This window comes from Ailuropoda melanoleuca, chromosome 15 (genome assembly GCF_002007445.2).
Source record: "Ailuropoda melanoleuca isolate Jingjing chromosome 15, ASM200744v2, whole genome shotgun sequence".
Lineage (NCBI taxonomy): Eukaryota > Metazoa > Chordata > Mammalia > Carnivora > Ursidae > Ailuropoda > Ailuropoda melanoleuca.
In genome coordinates, this window is record NC_048232.1 from 16,777,152 (window position 1) to 16,797,202 (window position 20,051).

Consider the following 20,051-nt stretch of genomic DNA (forward strand, 5'->3'; position numbering starts at 1 on the left):
TTTGTTTTTTACTGCTTAACAAAAGGTAGATCAGAAAAATAAATCACAAAAAAATATGGTAATAGAAAGAAACCTTAGATTTGAAATGACTCGTTGAAGTTATGTTTCAATATCATTAAATATTTTACTCTGACAAATACTTGCCTGTAAAAATAAGTAGCTGGGCAGTACATTGTCAAATGAGGGGCTGAGATATACCGGTTCTATCATTCTTATGCCTATACCTCTGAAAAGCAGAAAAATCTAACATTAGTCTGTATAAATTCCACAGTCCATACAGACTCCATTTCCAGGAACAATACCCACATAGCACAACAAATATAAGATGTTCTGCCTTTTTAAAACTTTACTCTTTTACTCAATACCACAATATTTAAGATATTCCTATGAATTGTCTATGCTTACTCCTTGTAGCAGAAAGTCATCAGGAAAACTAAAAAGCATAGTTACATAAATTTTTCATTTGCACAAAGGAGTTTCTTCAGAGATTTGAACAAACTGAGAAAGGCAAAGAACATGAATCTTTTTTTTTTAACATAGCTATTTAATTAAAAATGCTATTTATGTTAGCATAATGCATTCGTTCTTACTTTTAATGCAGTGTTTTTTTTTAATATAACAGTGTTCTATTAATTTCAGGCGTACAATACCGTGATTCAATATTTCTATCTATTACTCAGGGCTCATCAGGATAAGTGCACTCTTTTTTTGTTTAAAGATTTATTTATTTTAGAGAGAGAGAGAGAGAGCATGCATGCATGAGAGAGGGTGGGTCAGAGGGAAAGGGAGAGAATCGCAAGCAGACTCAGCACTGAGTGCGGAGCCTGATGTGGGGCTCAGTCTCATGACCCTGAGATCACAACATGAGCTAAAACCAAGAGTCAGATGCTTAATGGACCACACCACATAGGCGCCCCAGGATAAGCATACTCTTACTCCCCCCTTCACTTATTTCACCTATCCCCTACCCACCTCCCCTCTGGGAACCATCTGTTTATTCTCTATAGTTAAGAGTCTGGTTTTTGGTTTGTCTTTTTTTCCTTCGTCCATTTGTTTTGTTTCTTAAATTCCACATATGAGATCATATGGTAGTTCTCTTTCTCTGACTAACATCTGAGTCTTTGTTGATTCATTCTAATCTTTCTGGTAACAGATTCATGATCATCGTTAGCAGCTTTTAATTCAATAAACATTTTCTGAATGCTTCAGTTTGCAAGGCACTATGCTAGATGCTTGTATGAAAAATAAAAATATACTTCAGAATCATGCTGATGCTAAGCAACCACAGAGTTGCCACACAACTCTCTCATCTCTTTAGAGAATAACGGCCCGGTACTGACACAACACTCTAGGTGAGCTTTTCTACCTTTATCCCGTGCTATAAATGGCAGTGGTACTGATCAGAGCAGGAAGGGCCAGGACGCAGGACAGAACATGGTGGACGATGATTCATCAGGACAAACATCGCCTTCTGAGAGAAGCTGTCAACAGGCCATCAGAAGCAAGAGAAAGCACACAGATACTGTTGGAGAAAGCCAAACATGGCCTGGTGTATCAGGCCACACCACAGAGAGCAAGACAAAGGGAAATCAACAGCATGTCCCAGGGATTAGATGGGCACAGAAAAAGTGCGCTCTAATAATAAAGGCAAGATTAAGAATCTGGATTTAAACCAGGTACGGGAGTACAAGGAATAGAGTCTAGGCAGGGAGAACAAGAACACACTCCTCAGGTCCACTAGCTAGACAAGCTCAGAGCTGCTGAACCCATGTTGGCAGGGAAGCATCTATGTGGATGGTTTGTACTCGGCTTGATGTAGGTAGGTGGGCTCATTTTACCCACAATACTCCTGACACCAAACGGGGTGGGGTTTTCTCTTGCACCAGCTGGGTGTCCCTCTCTCCAGTTCACTCCCGGCATGACCTGCTGGGGGTTATTGTGAGATGCCACGGGCTCAACAATTGGTTCCAAAAAGACCGGTGTCGCTCCAGACGCCAGCTACACATCCCAGGTTGCCATCTGTACTTCTGACCAACGGGCTATAAATTTGAGGGTTTCCACACTGCTCTCCCTCCTCAGGTTTGGAAATTCACTAGAATAACTCACAGAACCCAGAACAACACTAACTAGTACTGGTTTACTATGGAGGATACAACTTAGAAATGGCCAAAGGGAAGAGATGCACAGGAGAAGGGAGAGGTGTACAGATCACCACCCTCCCCGCGCCTAGATGTGTGTTCACCAACCAGGAAGCTCTCTGAACCCCACCACCTAGGGGTCTTTATGGAGGTTTCAGTACATAAGCATGATTGATTAAATCACTGACCACTGGATAGGAACTGAATTTCCAGGGCCTCTCCTCTCCCTGGAGGCCCAGGGATAGAGCTGCACGTTCCACCCTTCTAACTACAAGGTTGGTTCCTCCGGCAAGTGCCTTCCAGAAGCTATCTAGGGACCCCCAGGTACCAGTCACCTCATTAGCATACAAAAGACACTCATCACGGCAGAGATTCCAAGGATTTGGGGAGCTGTGTGCCAGAAACCCAAAGACCAAATTATTACTATGCCACAATAGGATAAGTTTACGCTGCTCTTTAGAGCGAAATAATTTCTATAGATATTCGTGGACTGCAACCACAGTGGTTATGACTACAATGTCCACTTGGTTCTAACACCCTTTGTCATACAACAAACATTAACTCCTGTCTCCCTCCTCCCATCCCTTTTATCCTCACTCGTTTGTTAACCACTTGATATGTCTGAATCTGTCCTTTTAATCAGAATTAAATCAGAGTTAGTTAATTAGTTAGTCTTTGGTCCTTGCTCCAGCCAGGATCAAATCTAACCATTTACCACATAGTTCCTGCCCCGAACAGAAAAAATACAAAGAAACCTTCTGAAAAGTCACAGCCTCACATTCAAAAGTCAGTCATTGGTTGAGACAATTGGCACACTGACCTTGATCAACACCTCACCCCCTGCCCAGTCTGGACCCATTACTGGACACCTTGAATTCCATGACCTGCTCATTCTTTCATAATTTAAATGACTTTCTGACTTGCAGGACAACAGTCCTCTGAAAAATACTCAAATGTTAACATTTATATGCCTGCCTTTCTAATCCGGTTCCTACCTAGTGCTTCAAGTTCTGCTATTTCTTTGACTGTCTCCTTCTGACCACAGCACAAGTAGTCCATCTTTACAGTATTTAACTTAAAACAACTCGACAAAGAATAATTCAAACCAATTATTGTTCCAGTATGGGATTATATTTCTTTCTTTCTTTCTGACTACTTTTTTTAATTAGGCAAATTTTACTCTATTTATTTATCTTTAAAGACTTTATTTTTATTTATTTGAGAGAGAGCATGAGCAGGGCGAGAGGTGGAGGGAGAGGGAGAAGCAGACTTCCCACTGAGCAAGGAGCCCGACGCAGGGCTCTAATGCCAGGACCCCGGGATCATGACTTGAGCCAAAGGCCGACACTTAACCGACTAAGTCACCCAGGCACCCCACAAAAACAGTTTTAAAAGAAACATGTAGGGGCACCTGAGTGGCTCAGTCGGTTAAGCATCTCCCTTCAGCTCAGGTCATGATCCTAGGGTCCTGGAATCAAGTTCTGCATCAGGCTCCCTGATGAGCAGGGAGTCTGCTTCTCCCTCTCCCTCTGCCGGCCACTCCCCCTGCTCGTGCTTGTGCTCTCTGTCAAATAAATAAATAAAATCTTTAAAAAAAATAAAAAATAAAACTGTTTTTGTAATATGTACCTCCATATAATAATGCAAAGAACCAGATCTCATAAGATAAACAGGCTGGTTAATAAATTAATCTATTTCTATGAAGTCTATGACTGAACTACGCTGTAATTCAAGAAACCAAAGGGTGCAAATTTACTAGCTGAATAACAAAGTACCACTAGTAGACACAGTTCTAAAATTTTATAGTAAGAAACATACATGATATGTGTATAGCATTTGTTACGGAAGCATGGTTTTCCTCCCATAGGCAGAGAAAGAAATCTTAGCAGCATTAACTGAACGCTGAGTTTAAAAGTTGAGTTAAAAAAAAAATCAACAGTTTTCTGAAAGATGGCTGCCTGCTACTCCTACCAACAAACATTACTCAGAAAAGTCTGTCAGCAAAGTTACTAGAACTACTACACTGAATAATATAAGAGAATGATGAGTGGAAGAGGGTTCAAGATGGCAGAATAATCAGATCCTGAGATCACCTCCTCCCACAAACAACAAACTGAATGGGACCTAGAAATTGGATGAACAGAGCCCTCACAACAAGGGATAGCACCAAGACGAGTAAAGAGGCAAAGATACAGTCTTGCTAAGGACAAAACCACACCCCTGGAGCATCATTCCACTGTCAGAACAGACCTCAAAGGAATGTTACCTCCTTGAGAAGAGATTCAAACTCCACATCCAACAACCCAACCCTTAGATAATGCATGAAGAGATGAGCTTCCAAAACATCTGGCCTTAAAAACCAACAGGGAGTATGTCCAGGAAAACTACAAAACTGGAAGGAATGGAAACCCCACTCACAAAGGGTTTGCACACAAACTCAACCCAGAAACCAGTACAAATGGTTTCAAATCAGATCAAAAACCACATCAAAAAGATCAAAAAAGATCAAAAGCCAGATCAAAAAACACACAGATCATAGGTGAAGTAGGCCTACTTACTAATCTTGGAGCAACTGCTGAGGGGGACTGGCGGGGGGGGGGGCGCTCTCCCTGAGGAGTAAGACACTGGTGATAGCCATTTTTGCTATCTTGTTCTGTCCTGCTGATGCTGGAGCTGACAGACACCATTTTGAAATCCTCTCTCCAAAATGCTAATGCCAGGGTGCACACCCCGCTGAGAGCCCCATACAACCCTGCCCCTCAGCAGAGCCTCGCAGTCTATAGGCCTCCACCCATCAGCACACCTGTAGTCATCAGGAATAGGCCTCCAGCCAACCAGGAGGGGAGGGAAGCCAGCCTCACCAAGAGTACACCTGCAGCTGTCAAGGGGCTGCCACAAGAGGAGGACACACATAGCCCACTCAGGGAACACCCCTGAGGAACCTGTGTCTGGGTACCAGGGTAACAGAATTGCACTACTGGGCCCTACAGGTCACCTCTTACATAAAGCCACTCCTTCAGCATCAGGAGATGTAGGTGAACTACCTAATACACAGAAACACAGAGTCGGGCATAACGAGGAGACAGAAGAATATGTTCCAAACAAAAGAAGAACACAAAACATCAGAAAGAGAACTAAACAAAATGGAAATAAACAGTTTATCCAATAAAAAGTCCAAAGTAATAGCCATAACATTGCTCATCAAACTCGGGAGAAAAATGGATAAACGCAGTGAGAACTTCAACAAAAAGAAAATACAAAATAGTTCCAATCAGAGCTGAAGAATAAGAGAAATAAAAATACACTCTAGGGAATAAACAGCAGATTAGTAATACAGAAGAACAGGGCAGGGATCTGGAAAACAAGGCAGTAAAAATCACCCAAACTGAACAACAAAAGGAAAAAGGAATTTTAATAATGAGGATAGTTTAGGGGACCTGTAAGCTAACATCAAGTGCACTAACATCCCCTTTATAGGAGTCCCCAAAGGTGGGGAAAAAAGAGAGAGAAAAAAGAAAGAAAGAAGGAAAGAAAAAAGAGAACGGGGCAGAAAATCTGAGAAGTAATAGATGAAAACTTCCCTCATTTGGCAAAGGAAACAGATGCCCAGATCAAAGAAAAAGAGAATCCCCGAAAACGATGAACCCAAAGAGACCCAGACCAAGATACATCATAATCAAAATGTAAGAAATTAAAAACAAACTCTTAAAAACAGCAGAAACAAAAATTAGTTACATTTAAGGGAACCCCCATAAGGCTATCTGCTGATCTCTTAGCACAAACTTTGCAGGCCAAAAGAGAATGAATGGCACGATACATTCAGAGTGCTTACAATCCAGAATACTCAGCAAGGTTACCATTCACAATTGAAGGGGGAGATAAAGAGTTTCCCAGAGACGCAAAAGTTAATGGAGTTCATCACCCCTGAACTAGCTTTGTAATATTAAACAGACTTCTATAAGCAAAAAGGAAAAGGCCATAACTAGAAATAAAATATATGAAAGATAAAAATCTCACTGGTAAAGGCAAATATATAGTAAAGGTAGTGGATCAACCACTTACAAAGGTAGTCGGATCTCATGGTTACCACAAACCGAAAACCTATAATAGGTACACAAAAAATAAAGAGGAAATAACACTAAAATAATCAAATCCTAAGAAAAGAACAAAGAACTACAAAAACAATCAGAAGACAAATAACAAAATGGCAATATACACACGTATCAATAATTACTTTAAATGAAAGTGGACTAAACGATCCAAGCAAAACACATAGCATGAATGAATGGATAAAAAACAAGACCCACCTATAAGCTGACTACAAGAGATTCACTTCAGATCCAAAGACAGACACAGACTGAAAGTACAGAGCTACAAAAAAATATTGTACACATGTGCGCACGTGCACACACACACACACACACACACCCAGGGGAATATTAGTCATAAAAAAGAATGAAATCTTGCCATTCATGACAACATAGCCCCAGAGGGTATTATGCTAAGTGAAATAAGTCAGACAGATAAAGACAAATACTGTATGATTTCATTTGTATGCGGAATCTAAAAAACAAATGAACAAACAACAGAAACACAGACACAGAGATCTGATAGTTGCCAGAGAAGGGGGTAAGGATAATGAAAAAGGTGAAAAAGATTAACTTTCCAGTTATAAATGAGTTACGGGGATTAAGTTATGGGGATTAAATAAGTTAAAAACTAGATGAAATAAGTTATCAATAAAACACGGGGATGTAAGGTACACTACAGGGAATATAGTTAATAATACTGTAACAACTCTGTATAACCACAGATGGTAATGCCTTATTGTGGTGACCATTTCCTAATGCCTATGAATATTGAAGCACTGTGTTGTATACCTGAAATACAATACATCAATTATAATTCAGTAAAAAAAAAAAAAAAAATTAAGCCAGTCACAAAAAAAGAGAGAGGATGAAGAGTATATCACTAATAATAGACTGAAAGGAGGAAATCGAAATGTGAATTTTCTATTAGAGACCCAAAGATAAACACAACATATATATGCTTTATCTTTATACAGTCTTCTAAGGAGAATAAAATCCTGCTCTTGGCCACTTGGAAAGTACTGCTATCTAGAGTTAATCCAATAATCTTTTTCTTCAGAAGAATTGATTTCAACTATAAACCCAGATTGCTGAGACATGAAAACTTCCAGGAATCAGGCAGGTAGTCCAGCTCTGCACAGATAAATTCACTTTTCGGCATGTCTACATCAGCTGTCAACTGTGGAGTAATGGAGCTGTCCACAGAACTCCTTAAACAGGCTGAAAATATGAAGCAAAATGACTCTGGCTTGCCCACTGATTTAATTTATTTAGAGTCAGTAGCAACCCAAGATGATTTAAAACTGTTTTTTTAATTTGGTTTGAGTAAATCCAAATGCTAATTCTTTTTTTTTTTTTTAAGATTTATTTGAGAGAGAGCGCTTGTGGAATTGGACCGATTCCACGACCATGAGATCACCACCTGAGCTGAAATCAAGAGTTGGACACTCAACCGACTGAGCTACCCAGGCACCCCAGATCCAAGTATTAATTCTTGACCACGAGTAGCCATGTGATTGCTGGCTTTCTGGTAAATTTTTTAATAAAAATTTTTTTTAATTTATATTAAAATCATAAGCTTTTCGTTTCACAAAATCAGACTGTTTAAATAGTTCTGGATAGGTCACATAATTCATCCTTTATCAAGATGAGTACTGTTCCCCGAAAGATGCAAAAATTTTCAAATCAATAAAATTCAAAAGGAAAACTGAAATTGACAATTACAACATGACTACCCACTTATGTAGGTGGCCCCTTTAATCTAAGCATTTACTCTTTTACCCAAAAGCAATTTTTCAAAAAAACATGGAAATATGCATTGAACAATTATTTTTCAGTCAGATTTATACCAAAAAAATATTTTTATAACGTAACCAGATATATTTTTTACATCGTTTTTATTTTCCTTGAACCACCAAAAAGAATGCATATTTCCCCAAAACACCTGATGACATACTTCAGTTCAGGTAGCCCACTGAAGATTTCTTTGCGGCTTAGTTCAGAAATCCCATTTCCAAGAAATACTTTTGTTCCATCAAATTCTTTGGCTCCTTTCTTACATTTGCCTTTAATATCTGAGTATACAGAAATAAGATCTCCAGCTTTCATAACTAAGAAAGAAGAAAATTCAGATTATACTAATTAGACTATATTTTGGCAGAAGAATAGTGAAAATTTTTTAAGCTAGACTAGGGACATCTAAGGGCATCAACAGTGGGCATGAAGAGGTCTAAACTGGCTCATTACCTCAAAATATCCCCTTACAGAAAATACAACTTTTTACTTTTAAATGTTCCATAACAATATATCTAACTGGAGACTTTTTTTTCTAGGAGAAAAAAAAATACAAGTCTTCAAAACATCCTATCCAAGTTGGAACTCTTTAGCTAAGCAGAAAACGAAGGCTATCTACTATGTAAATTATTTTTTCCAAACCTAACATTCCCTAAACAACTTCATATAAATTTTGGTATCTTTGGCTCAATCCTCAAAGTTCTAAGCTTCCTTTAAAAAGATTCATCAAAAATGTACACTAAAATCCCTCAAAGAAATGTTTCTAAATCCCATAATGCTGTTTTTATTTCTTTGGTTTCCTATTATAGCAATTAAGACAGAGATTTTAATGATAAGTACATTCATTCATATACACGTGTGTGCATGTGTGTATATACATGAACGTTTGTATACATATATACGTGTACCTATGTATATATATGTATATACTCAGAACACCTTGAAACTATACAGCATATGAAGTTGATTCTTATGGCTGATTAAATCTAGGTTTTGTAGCCATTTCATTAAATTATTTTCAGGGGCGCCTGGGTGGCACAGCGGTTAAGCGTCTGCCTTCAGCTCAGGGCGTGANAACCAATCCCAGTGACTTTAATAATGGGTGATTCGATTCCACTTTCATGTTCTTAGACTAGCCTGTCATAAATTTGTCTAGCCCATTAACTTGATAGCAGTAGTGAGCAGTCTATCAACTAGAGCTAGAAGGACTGTTCAAATCACATAGATCAGAGGTCAATGAACTGTTCCTATAAAGGGCAAGTGAATTCCTTAGGCTTTATGAGCCACATAAAGTCTCTTGGCATATTCTTCTTTGTATTTTTTTTTAAACAATCTTTTAAAAATGGAAAAACGATTTTCAGCTGTGAGCCATGCAAAAACAGACACGGGCCAGACTTGGCCAGTGGGCAGTTTAGCACACCCTGATGTACGTCAAATTATTTATTTCACAGATAACATAACTGAAGTCCAGACTGAATAGCTTCCCAATAGATCAAAACCCATGTGTCTTGATTTCAAGCCCAATAAATTAAGACTGAACCACAGTGACTAACTTATTAAGCATATGTCATCAACTGAGTGAGTAAATTAAGAATATTGGCTTTTATTCCAATATTAAGACCCCAAGTTCTGAAGGTTACCCTCACAAATGACAACAGAAGTCTGAGGGCAATGGAGTTAAGAATACAAATAAAATTTCACTGACAGCTTACACTCTATTAATCAGTAATGATCCTATAAACATCATCTCACACACTCTTGTACGGAAAGAAAAAAACTGGCAAAAAACCATATATGGATGCCCAGTTTGTTAGACCGTATCAGATAAATCTCTTTCTGGCTATCCCAAATGTAAAACTTGGAAAATATCTGATAAAAGTAAATTTGAAATACATCCGAATGATAGCTTAATACATTTTCCACTTGATAATGTATACAGATTTTAAAGAATCTTTTCTTGCACAGAGAGGCTGAAACATTATACTTACACTTTGAAGCTGACACAATTCCTGGAACATAGACGTGGGCTCCTCTTAACACTGCATTGCCACATTGTGCTCCAACAATTGCTTCACAACGTTGTTTTTTTATATTCTTCCTAGGGATGTAAGATGAGCAATTTTAACAGAGTAATACACTTCCAACCCCTACCAAACTTTTTAATGTTTCGATCTAAATAACCTCTATTCCTGACTGTTCCAAGATAATGCCACGAATGAATAAACAAGAAAAAGCAAGCTGAAAAAAAGAAGGATAAATATAGAGGAAGTAGTTTAGAGAGAGGGATGGGGCACACTCGAGAAAAGAAAAGAAACAGGTCTATTTGGTAGAAGGCAATAAAGTAGCACCAAAAACTGCTTAATCATTTAAAGAGCACTGCTGGGGGCGCCTGGGTGGCACAGCGGTTGAGCGTCTGCCTTCGGCTCAGGGCGTGATCCCGGCGTTNGAGGTCTATTTGGTAGAAGGCAATAAAGTAGCACCAAAAACTGCTTAATCATTCAAAGAGCACTGCTGTTTCCAAAACAGCATTAGAAGGGAAGAAAAATAAAGTCCTTATCTTCAAAGACTAAAACAGACAATACATAAGGAATTCAAAAGCGTTTCTAAAATGGTATATTGCTGCGTAGTCAACTATTCATATTTTAAACCAGAAGAAGATGTCTTTTCCTCTTCCTTTACTATCCAACTTTTTTGAGTGTTTTCCAATTTCTCACCTGCCGTTNTAAATAAAGAGCACTGCTGTTTCCAAAACAGCATTAGAAGGGAAGAAAAATAAAGTCCTTATCTTCAAAGACTAAAACAGACAATACATAAGGAATTCAAAAGCGTTTCTAAAATGGTATATTGCTGCGTAGTCAACTATTCATATTTTAAACCAGAAGAAGATGTCTTTTCCTCTTCCTTTACTATCCAACTTTTTTGAGTGTTTTCCAATTTCTCACCTGCCGTTCATTCCTTAGACCACTAACATCTGAGTATCACTTCTAATACACAGAAAAGACTTTTTCAAAAGTCAGGGGGTGGCTCCGTGATCAGTCCTGAATAAAGACCTTAAGCACTGAGTCTCTCATGCATGTCCGTGTTGGCAACCTCTCACATGTGTTGTCACAACTCCTTGCTGCGGGAACGGAATATACCCTCTTTTTCTTCCACTATCTCCAGACGGTCAAATCTCACTGAGCCTCTCAGTTTTATACCACTCCTTTGCTTCTCACATTCTCACTGCTCATTACCTATCTACTTCTTAAAGAGGTCCATTCCCCCATGTTCCAAAACATGCTGCATCTCTTCTCACCTTGCATTCTACTCTTGGCAATCAATCTCAGGCTTTCAGTAACCACTTACAAAAATGACCCATGTATTCTCACGTTCGGCCCTTCTAGACTCTGAACTGGTATTTCTAATCACCTGGACGTAGCGGTATATAGGTTTCTTGCAGTTACTTCAAACTCAACAAGTCTTAAACAATGTTACTCTTCCCTGATCCTCCATCCTTGGCACATCCCAAATCTTTCCATCTTTCTGTTGCCAATCTTGAACTAAGTGTTGTCATCTGCCTCAATAATGTAAACTGGAAGCCTCAACATCATTTTACATCCCTTCCTCCTAAACCCTCAAATTCAACACTCGTAGTGTTACCAAATCACGCCACCTCTAATTCTCTAACAGGTCTTCCGGACCCATCCTCCAACATCAGGCATATATCAGCTCCTAACTTGATTACTGAAATAGCTTCTTGCCTTTTTTACCTTCAACTGTTTTGGTGTTCCGCAGTTTCATTCTGAAGTAGACATGGAATTATTTTTACTTTTGGCTTTAGACTCATTGTACTTCTTTTTTAAAAGATTTTATTTCTTTATTGGGGGGGGCAACAGGAGGGGGGATGAGTCCAAGTGGACTCGGTGCTGAGCTTGGAGCCCGATGCGGGGCTTGATCCCACAACCCCGAGACCACAACCTGAGCTGAAAACAAAAGTCAGATGCTCAATGGACTGCGCCAACTAGGTGCCCCCAGACTCACTGTACTTCTTAAATCTGTCATCAATTCTGGAAAATTCTTAGTCATTACACTTCTGAATATTGTCTCTCATTATTTCTATTCTCTACATTTGCAACTCATTAGAAATATGAAGTATCTCTTCATTCTATTTGTGACTGGACTCAACTTCACATTTTTATTTCTTTATCAATCTGCTGCATTCCAGATAATTTCCTATGGTCTTTTACTTCAATAATTCTCCATCAGTTGGGTCTGATTTACAATTTAGCTCATTGAATGGTTTGGTTTTTTTTTAAGGATGGTGTTTTTATTTCTAGACATTCTTTTAATTCTACTCTTTTCCTCTTAGGATCTTAATGCTTTAGATTCTGCTTTTGTTTTTAATCACTTTAATAACATTGATTTTAAAGCCTCTACCAGACAGCTCTAATCTGCTGAAGTGTGGGGGGGAATCTGATCCTTCAATTTGTGGCATATGCTGTTCTCACTCATGGTGGTTTGAATTCTCCTGCAACTTTCAACCATGAGAATGGCCTGGATTGAATGTGTGCCTCTCAAAAGTGGTTTTGCCTGGCTTTTGCCAAGCACCTCAGGAATTGGCTTGGGATCAAATTTTTATATTAATTTCCCAGATTGCAGGTTTCAAGACCACTTGGGTAGCATGAATTTAGATTCCAAAACTTTATGAGGTATGGAACCACAGTTCCACATTCACAGATTTGTTTTCTTCAACCCAGACCCTGAGTAAGACAAGAAGATCCAAGGGTGCCTGGATGGCTCAGTGGGTTAAGTGGCTGCCTTCAGCTCATGTTCTCGGGGTCCTGGGACCGAGTCCCGCATCGGGCTCCCTGCTCAGCGGGGAGCCTGCTTCTCCCTCTGCCTCTGCCCCCCACCCAACTTGTGCACGCCATCTCTCTCTAGTAAATAAATAAAATTTTAAAAAAAGATGAGAGATCCAACTTCTTAATTATTGTCTTGCACTGACTGCTGGATATTTCCCACCTCCTACTGTTCATAACCTGTTATTTCCTACATTAAAAGGAAAACCCCTACATTTAGAAGACCAACCACCTCCTCTCCCACATCTCCCAACCCTCAAATATCAGCTCACATGATTACTGCTCTGTTTTCAGTTACTCTTCATTCTAACCCCTGAATATCTCACTTACATTCTCAATTACTCAGTTGTGCATTTTATGGCCTACCTTATTTTTTATTTACTCTTCCTAGGTGTATGTAGCAGAAACATTTTCAGGTATCTAGGTTACCATATTGTTGGAAATAAAACACTCTGAAATGATTTCCTGATTTGTTTCCAGTCTTATAATTTATCTTTTAAATTTTTTTTCAAACTTTGACTGTAACCCACAGAAATGCACTTAATATCACAACTCAGGAAACATTTGTATGTATGTATGTGTTTATACACATACATTTATACCCTTATATTTATATCAAATGTTTCAAGAAACACCCTCAGTATGTGCACTGCAATATGACAGATTATGAAATATTCCATTTCTTTTTAAAAAAATGCTGAAAGAAAAGACATTAAATTGATTTTACAACCTACTAATGGATCATGATCTCCAACAGTTGGAAAATAGCTTTATGCTACTATCAGTATTCTTTAGCTCCTATATTCTAAGCAAGAAACTAAACATTTCTTAGTTAAAAAAACAAACAAACAAAAACCAGAAAACAAACAAAAAAAACCCCTACATTTCACAGCTGGCCTCTCCCAACTTGTTCAACCTCACGTTTCACCACCTTCTCTGAAAAAGCGACTAAGTAGCCAAACCTGATCACTTTGACATGAGCCACCTTACATTTTCATGCCTCCATACTTTTCTCTCCACTCACATACCCTTGACCATTTTACCCCAGCAGCCTAATGCCTAATCACCTTCAAGGCTCAACTGAAATAATATCTACTTGAAGAAAATCTTTACCAACTTCCTTTCACTCAGTCCTTCCTATTCTGTGCCCTGATGGTACTTCATTGATACCTTCACCGTAGCACTTCTAACAGTCTGACTCATACAAAGGTTTCATGTTTTTAAATGAATCAACTGCATTTCATTCATCTTTGTAACACCCTTGTGTCTTAGACATAGCACCAATTCAAAAAATGTCTTGGCAAATGGTATCTTGTAGTTTTAAACAGACTGTTTTTATGGGAATAACCATTTCATGGAGAGGACAGAAAGACAGACTAGAGAAAAGAGTTAACATATCAATTTTGAATTACTATCTTTTCTTTGGACAGCATGGTTGTAAGGTTGGTCCTTGGCTGCCATCTGGGAACTTAGATTTCAGGAGGACACCCACTATTAACTGATTAGAATAGCTCACTATGCTTAAATCATCTGTACAAATAGTATGGTTTACGGCCAACAATGACTTTCCTTCTGAGAGGCCAGAATGTGGGCATGTACCAGGCAGGGAGTGCCTACATGACCAGACCCAAATAAAAATCCTGGACACCGAGTCGCTAAAGAATTTCCCTGGTTGGCAACACCTTACATGTTGTCAAACCTGTTCCTGAGGGAATTAAGTGTTTCCTGTGTGACTCCATTGGAAGAGAATTCTGTAAGCTTTCAAGTGGTTTTCCCCGTACTTTTTCCCATGTGCCCTCTCCCTTTGCTGATTCTGCTTCAAATCACTTCACTGTAATAAATCATAGTTACAAGTACTACTATATGCTGAATCCTATGAGTCATCCTAGAGTCATCAAGCCAGGGAGTGGTCTTGGGGATCCCTCAACACTAGGACTAATTGTATAAAAACATAAGATGCCATATATGCAAGTATCAAGGTGTAATTCAGCTTTGCTGAAGGGGAAAGTTGGAAGCAGCAAAGATGAAAAGAAATGTAAGAGTTGATGCAGGGCCACAAAACATGCTAAAACCTTAATTTTTTATTGCAATATTTATAAATAAAGAAGTGAATCAACAACATTAAAGAAAGGATTTTCTGATAGTACAGTAATACAGATAGGAGGGAAAATAGTATGAAGGTACTCAGATTAAGAAAAAATTAGTAAAACAGGTTTAAAAATCAGGTGTCTATGAATTAAAGAGTGGGATTATGAGAATGTCCCACTAAAACATATATAAAAATTTTTTTAAAAACCAAATGGATAAGTTTATAAGATTTTATTTATTTATTTGAAACAGCATGAGAGAGAGAGAGAGAGAGAACAAGCAGGGGCAGGACAGAGGGAGAGGGAGAAGCAGACTCCCTGCTGAGCAGGGANTAAAAACCAAATGGATAAGTTTATAAGATTTTATTTATTTATTTGAAACAGCATGAGAGAGAGAGAGAGAACAAGCAGGGGCAGGACAGAGGGAGAGGGAGAAGCAGACTCCCTGCTGAGCAGGGAACCTGATAAGGAGCTCAATCCCAGAACTCTGGGATCATGACCCCAGCCAAAGGCAGATGCATAACTGACTGAACCACCCAGGGACCCCTCCATTTGGCATTTAACTGCACATATTACCAACTCTACACCAAATAGGAGATAATGATTATAATTTTAAGATGTTGTATATTATTGCATACCAACAAATATTTCTTTTTCAGCAGGACTGCCATCTGTACTTAATCATCCATTTTTGTGCAATTACTTGAATATTCTATTGCATTTACCATATTATTTCATATACACAAACAGCAACTGAAATATTAAAGTGCTGACAGTAGCAAGACAACTATGAGAGATGGAAATCAAGCAGGGCGAGAGAAGCGAATCCAGCCTTATTTGGATCTCAAGAGTTATGCTACTGGATTAGTTATTCATTGTAAAGGAAAAAAAGAAAATTTTCTGACCTGTTAAAAATATTTTTTTGAGATTTTTGCCAAAAAGGGAGGTGTACTAACAACAAGAAAAAAAATGTAGAGATCCTTAAAAATTATGAACCGAATGTTGACCTAAAAAATTCTACTAATGTAAATTCAGTCTTTAGAAAATGACGTTTGTTATGTTAAAAAACACTCATTACAAGAGAAGCTTGGCACTCAATTTTCTCCTAAGTTTTTCAATACAGTTGACATTGATACCATCAAACACTACAACCTTATGTTCAATCTCATTTTTACCAAGGATAAAACCTTAAACATTAAATATATTTAATCAGTATATTAAGTATCATATTAAGTAAACTGAGGGAACCAGAATTTATGGTGAGAAATTACTTTTAAAATTGTTCATTATCTACAAATTCAGTTTAACCTATATTTTGATATTTTAAATAATTATATGATATTGAGTTTCCAGTAAAAGATAAGTAAAAGACTAAGAGTGTATTTCTTTTTCTGAAGTCTGCAGAAATGAAGAAAGAAACAACAATCTGAGAAGGACATGCCATTTATAATAAAACTAAGAAACCTCTATATTCCCATTGAGGAGGAAGAATTGTCTGACACAGAGAAATCTGGATCAAACCTAGTTCTTCAAAGGGCATGAATGTCTCTGAAAAGCAAAAGCTCCTGGAGGCCTAATCAAATATTTATTACTTAGAACCCGGACTGGGGGTTCAGGTTGAGAAATGAGAATCTGAGAAGGTCTTGTTTAGTGTCCCATTCACAGCAGAGAAAGCTGAAAGAGGAACAGGACTGTCCGCAGTGGCGAAGCAGGCATCTACGCTTTCCCTGATAAATCTGGATAAACTTACTAGGGGTAGCTAAGGGGAGGGAAATAGCAACCACGTTTGGTGCTCCTCACCAGACTTAACTAAGCAGAAACAATAATTAAAGCCCCATGCAAAAAAAGAGCTATGAGCTAGAACCCTTCACAGAGAGCCTCAAGTCTTTATCAGCTCTGCTCACCAGGACTAGAAATGTGCCATTAGGAAAAACTTGGTGAAAGCATTTTTGAAAAACATATCTGTTTAGTTGTCTAGGGACACACTTTACCCCATTCTATGTCACTTTTGAGCAAACGGCCGACTAGAAGAAGCTATGTGAATGCAACAGTTTCCATTCAGTGAGTTATAGAAGCAGAAAGGATTAGCTCAACATGGGACCTACATAGGTAATGGCAAAAAAAAAAAAAAAAACAAAAAAACATACAAAATAAAACAACCAAACAAAAAAAACCACTGAACAAAAACCCAAGGAAAAAAATTTCAAATAGGTTTTTATATTTTCAAAAGTAACTAAAAAGGAAAAATTCAAACATGGGGTATAACAAAAACTAGATAAAAACAAAGTAGCGAACTGGGAAATAAACGATGAGAAAGCTTCCGAGGTAAGAGAGAACACAACAGGCTTGAGACTGCTATTTTTAGAAAGGCCTGCTTGCAAGGTCAGCCCTTGGCTGGCATCTGCAAACGTGACTGGGAAACAGTTCCCAGCACTGATTGAAAACCTTCCGTAATGGTAAGAGTAGATTATTGTTCCTAAATGTTTGTACAAGCAATGTGCTTTGTTCTGAGCACCTGTTTTCCTTTTGGGAGCCTGAAATTTTGGTACATGCCGGGCAGAGGGTGCCGACATGACCAGCACCCGACAAAAAACTTGGCCACTGTGTCTCTGAAGAGCTTCCCTCCTAGGCAACTATTTCACTCTTGTCACAATTCGTTGCCAGATGAATTAAGCATCTCCTAGTAACTCCGTGGGGGAGAGTTCTCTTGGAAGTTTGTGCCTGGCTTCCTCCAGATTTTGCCCCAAGTACCCTTCCCTTTGCAGATTTTGTTTTTGTGTCCTTTCCTGTAATAAATCTTCACCACGAGCACAACTACATGATGAGTCCTTTGAGTCCATCTAGTCAATCACCAATCCAACCTATAGTCCTAGTGGGTTTTGTTTTTTTTTTTAAGATTTATTCATTTGAGAGAGAGAGAAAGAGAGAGAGCGCACGTGAGCGCAGGAGCAGGGGGAAGGGCAAAGGGAGAAGAAGCAGACTGCCCGCTGAGCAGGGAATCCAACGGGGGGCTCCTGGCTTGAACCCAGACCTGAGCTGGAGGCAGACACTTAACCAACTGAGCGACCCAGGCGCCCCCTAGTGTTCTTATAGAGAATACAGGAAAATATTCACAGAACTATTGGCTGACTTGTAAATAAGCAGTTCCACTGTTTCATTAAAAAGTAAGAGAGAAGGGTTAAAATCAAGATCTATCCTAGCCCAGTTTCTAAAGTTCAGTGATGGAGGATTTGTAGATCTCCAAGCGAAAAGATGCTGCTGGCAGGGGCCTCTGATTTTTGGCCTCTGATTTTCACAGCAACACTTGATGCCATAACATTGTGAAAGCAATGTCTATCTACAAAGTGCTAAGGGAAATCACATGAGACCTGAAAGTACTATAATCAGCCAATCTATTGTTTAAATATAAAGGCAACAGGCAATTCTTCAGCAAGAAAGTAAATAGTTTGAAGATGAGAACACCTACTTTGGAGACGGGGAAACAGGTGCTGCAGACCTGGTAAATGACTACACTCACCAACCAAGAGAGTAATCAAGACAAAGAACTCAGGAATGAACTATTAGGACTCAAAGTAAGCACAGCATCCATCTGAATTGTGCTTCTAGAATAACAACGTTATAAGCCTGTGCAATGCTTAAAGAACACAGTAAATAAAAATTGGCTGGTGGAGGTTTTAGGGGAAAAAATTTAAGTGTAAGAACTTCCTCATTTTTCATAGTGGAAAGTCATAAAATAACAATAGTGATAATGAGTTTTAAAAACAAAAAAGAATTGATTTGCTCCTTTTAGAAATGAAAGGTAGGTATGTGAATCTATAATCCTAAATGATTAATACTTTCCTGTCATAACCCATTATTTGTGTTTTATAGTTCACTAACATTCTAATGAGTGTCTAAGATCACTACAAAGAATAGGATGAAAGGGTACTAAATTCAGAAAATAATTAAAGTTAAATCATCTAAATACTTTAAAAGAGGTAGCATGGCCAATATTAGCAAGAATGAAAGATTGGGAATCTCTCATATATTGCTAGAAACATTAGCTGGTAAAACTTTTTAGAACACAATATGTCTCAAACTAAAATATGCATAGGCAATGAACCAATGATTCTATGTTGTACCAGTTCATCCTGTAGACAGGTTTACGCAGGTCCACAAAGAAACATCCTTAGAATATTCACTGCTGGTAATAACGAAAAACAGGAAAAAATTAAATGTCCATCAACAAGGGATGAAAAAATGTGTTAAAAATATGCAGATATCTAAAAGAATGAAAGAGGGGTGCCTGGGAGGCTCATTCGGTTAAGCGTCTGCCTTTGGTTCAGGTCATGATCCCAGGGGCCTGGGACTGAGTCCAGAGCCCGGCTCCCGGCTCAGTGGGGAGCCTGCTTCTGCCTCTCCCTCTGCCCCATGCCCCAATCATGTGCGCTCTCTCTCTCAAATAAGAATCTTTTAATAAATAAATAAATAAACAAATAAAAAGAATGAAATACATTATACAGAATCAGGGAGAATTATGGACATCTTTCTACCTTGATTGGGGTGAGTCTTGGCTACACAGTTGTACAAATTTGGAGAAACTCAGCAAATGGTACACTTAAGATCTTACCATTTCACTGTCTACAAATTTCATCTTAAGAAACAAAATATGGAACTTGCAAAATCTTTTTTTTAATTGCAAAAGGAATACAAGCTTATAGTAAAAATAACATAGAAATGTTACAAGTGAAAATCTCTTACCCCTTTTCTCCCAATCCAACCTCTTCAGAGTTAACCACTCAAAATTAACCTCTATTAATAGCTGGGTATGTTATAGCCTTTGAACTTTTTCTATATATAAGTAAATATACATAAATGTGTAGTTATTTTTTGTAATTGCAAAAAAAAGTGTAATTATCCTATATCTGGCAGTTTCCTTTCGATACTTAATTGTGACTATCTTCTCTTATTGGTACATATAATTCTCTCCCATTAAAGCCCATATAAATTTCACTGCACGATAAACCATAATTTACTGAACCACTGCTTTACTAATGACCACTAAATTACTTTCAAGCCTTAGCAAAATGAGCATTTTTGTATTTATTATAATTCTTAGCAGCATAA

General features: G+C 38.3%; 1 protein-coding gene across 1 annotated transcript in view; it reads right to left on the reverse strand.

Moving 5' to 3' along the window:
• Nucleotides 1-20,051, reverse strand: part of NSUN6 (NOP2/Sun RNA methyltransferase 6) — a 78,060-nt gene that overhangs the window by 50,121 nt on the left and 7,888 nt on the right. Inside the window, exons 5-7 of the mRNA XM_034643920.1 lie at nt 10,009-10,118; nt 8,184-8,337; nt 145-226 (exon numbers count right to left, since the gene is read on the reverse strand). Coding sequence (XP_034499811.1) covers nt 145-226; nt 8,184-8,337; nt 10,009-10,118 — 346 coding nt within the window. The remainder of the gene's footprint in view (nt 1-144; nt 227-8,183; nt 8,338-10,008; nt 10,119-20,051) is intronic.